The sequence below is a fragment of the Lagopus leucura genome, unplaced genomic scaffold, assembly GCF_019238085.1.
Source record: "Lagopus leucura isolate 7727_CA_CO unplaced genomic scaffold, USGS_WTPT01 34283-0_obj-0_obj, whole genome shotgun sequence".
Lineage (NCBI taxonomy): Eukaryota > Metazoa > Chordata > Aves > Galliformes > Phasianidae > Lagopus > Lagopus leucura.
In genome coordinates this window covers 1,046-3,491 of record NW_024964510.1, presented here as the reverse complement: position 1 = coordinate 3,491, position 2,446 = coordinate 1,046, and the positions used below count along the sequence as shown (strand labels likewise).

General features: G+C 62.1%; 1 protein-coding gene across 1 annotated transcript in view; it reads left to right on the top strand.

The window, feature by feature from the left end:
* Positions 1–168: 168 nt before the first annotated feature.
* The window catches only part of LOC122191748 (basic salivary proline-rich protein 2-like), a gene marked incomplete at both ends in the record, with an annotated part of 3,280 nt that continues 1,002 nt past the window's right edge, over positions 169–2,446 (top strand). The window contains 2 exons of the mRNA XM_042892139.1: positions 169–993; positions 1,246–1,283. Coding sequence (XP_042748073.1) covers positions 169–993; positions 1,246–1,283 — 863 coding nt within the window. The remainder of the gene's footprint in view (positions 994–1,245; positions 1,284–2,446) is intronic.

Sequence of the window (2,446 nt, the reverse complement as noted above, 5' to 3'; positions counted from 1 at the left end):
GGATTTGGGGCTGATTTCAGCCACGTTTGGGGTCATTGGTTGGGATTGTGTCACTTTGTGTGGGGTTTGGAGGGGATTTGGGGCGGATTTGGGGTCCTTTGGGGCCGCTGGGCCTTTAGGGTTGAATGGGGCCCATTTTGGCTGACAGAAATGGGGTCTTTTTTGTAGGGCCGAGGCCCCAAAGGCCCCGAGGGCGCCGCCCGCAGCCGCCGTGGGTCGCGACCCCCCCTGAAAGGGGGGGAGGAAGAGGAGGAAGAGGAAGAGGAGGAGGAGGAGGAGGAAGAGGACGACGAGGAGGAGGAGGAGGAGGAGGGCGGCAAGCCTGGCCCCGCCCCTTGCCAAGCCACGCCCCCCGCCCCTCAAGCCACGCCCCCTTCTCCACAAGCCACTCCCCCTTCGCTCGACCCGCCGCCCCCATTGAACAAATCCCCGCCTGTCACAGCCGAAGCCCCGCCCACAGACGAGCAAGCCCCGCCCCCGGGTGCTGAAGCCCAGGCTGATGTTCCCGAAGCCACGCCCACCATGACAGAAGCCCCGCCCGCTGACACAGAAGCCCCGCCCACTCACCCCCCGACCCCGCCCCCTGAGGGCGAGGCCACGCCCATGCAGGTTGAGTCCACGCCCGCTGAAATCGAAGCCCCGCCCCCTGCTGCGGAAGCCACGCCTCCATCCGAAGCCCCGCCCGCCTGCAGCGTAGCCACGCCCCCTCGACAGGAAACCCCGCCCCCTTCATCCCCCTCTCCTCTGCCCTTAGAGCAGGGGGCGGAGGCTCAGGCCACGCCCACATCTGAACAGCCAATCCCGCTCGTCCTCAGCAAAGAGCCCGCCCCTAACGGCGGAGCTACTCCTGAAGCCCCGCCCACAAATGAGGCCCCGCCCCCCTCCTCCCCCCGTGGGCGCCACCAATCATCTTCCTCCTCCTCGCCTGGCCCCGCCTCTTCCCGCGGAAGCTCCGCCTCCCCGCCGCCACGGGCACGTGGCCAAAGCGCTGAGGTGAGTGGGGGCGGGGCTAACCGGAGAAACAGCCAATGGGGTGAGGGCTGAGCAGCCTGCCAGCCAATGGGGGAGCAGCGAACCCGAAGGCAGGGCACCGGTGCTTACGGGGGACCCCAAACCCAAACTGGGAGCCGATGGGGAACCCCAAAACCAAACTGGGGGGGCAATGGGGGACCCCAAAACTGAACTGGGGCCCCCCAAGGCCAACTGGGCGGCACTGGGTCCCTTCTGAGCCCTTTCTCTCTGCAGGACGAGCAGCCGGAGCCGACCCCAGCAGCGACCCCCAAGTGAGTGAGGGGCTCTGTGGGGCAGCGTGGGGTGGTTATGGGGCGCTGTGGGGCAGTTATGGGGCACTGGGGGGCACTGGGGTGGTTGTGGGACACTGGGGCTGTTCTTAGGATCAATGGGGTGGCTGCAGGGCAGTTATGGGGCTCTGTGGGGCAGTTAATAGGATCCGCAGGGCTTTGCGGGGCAGTTATTAGGATCTGTGGGGCGCTATGGGCAGCTATGGGGTGCTGTGGGGCAGCAGTGGGGCTCTGTGGGGCGCTTTTGGGGGCTATGGGGCTCTGTGGGGCAACTGTAGGATCCTCGTCCTCTTCTGGTCTCTGTGGGGTTTCTCTATGGTCTCTGGGTCCTCCCCTCCTTATGGGGTTTTCTATGGGTCTCTATGGGGTGTTGTCTATGATCCCTGGCTGACTCCTCTCTATAGGCTCTCTATGGGTCTCTATGGTTTTATGGGTCCTCCATATGGGGTCCTTCCTGTTCTATGGGGTTCTCGCAGTGGAGTCCTTTCTGTGCTTCTCTCTATGGTTTCTATGGGTCCTCCCTATGGGGTCCTCCCAGTGCATCCTCTCTGTGGTCCTCTCTATGGTTTCTATGGGGTCCTCCCAACCAGGTCCTCTCTTTGGTCTTCCCTCTCTATGGTCCTCCCAGGGGTTCTCTTAATGGGTTCTTTCTATCATTCTCCATGGTTTTTTTGGGGTTCTTTGTATGGGCTCTCTTTATGGTTGCTATGGGGTCCTCCCAATGGCTCCTCTCTGTGGTTTCTGCAGGATCCTCCTTACGATTCCTCTCTATGCTCCTCTTTATGGTTTCTGTGGGGTCCTGCCTATGGGTCCTCCAGTGGGGTCCTCCTTATGGGTCCTCTCTGTCGTTTCTGTGGGATCCTCCCGTTCGTTCTCTGTGCTCCTCTCTATGGTTTCTGCAGGATCCTGCTTACTCTTCCTTTCTATGTTCCTCTCTATGGTTTCTGTGGGGTCCTTCCTGTGGGTCCTCCAAGTGGGGTCCTCCCAATGGGTCCTCCCAGGGATTTTCTCTATGCTCCTTTCTGCGCCGTCTCTATGGTTTCTCCCTGGGGTCTCCACGGTGCCTCTGAGCCCCGCCCACCTCCTTTAAGCCCCGCCCACCTCCTTTAAGCCCCGCCCGCTCCCACCGCCTCATCTTTTTTTTT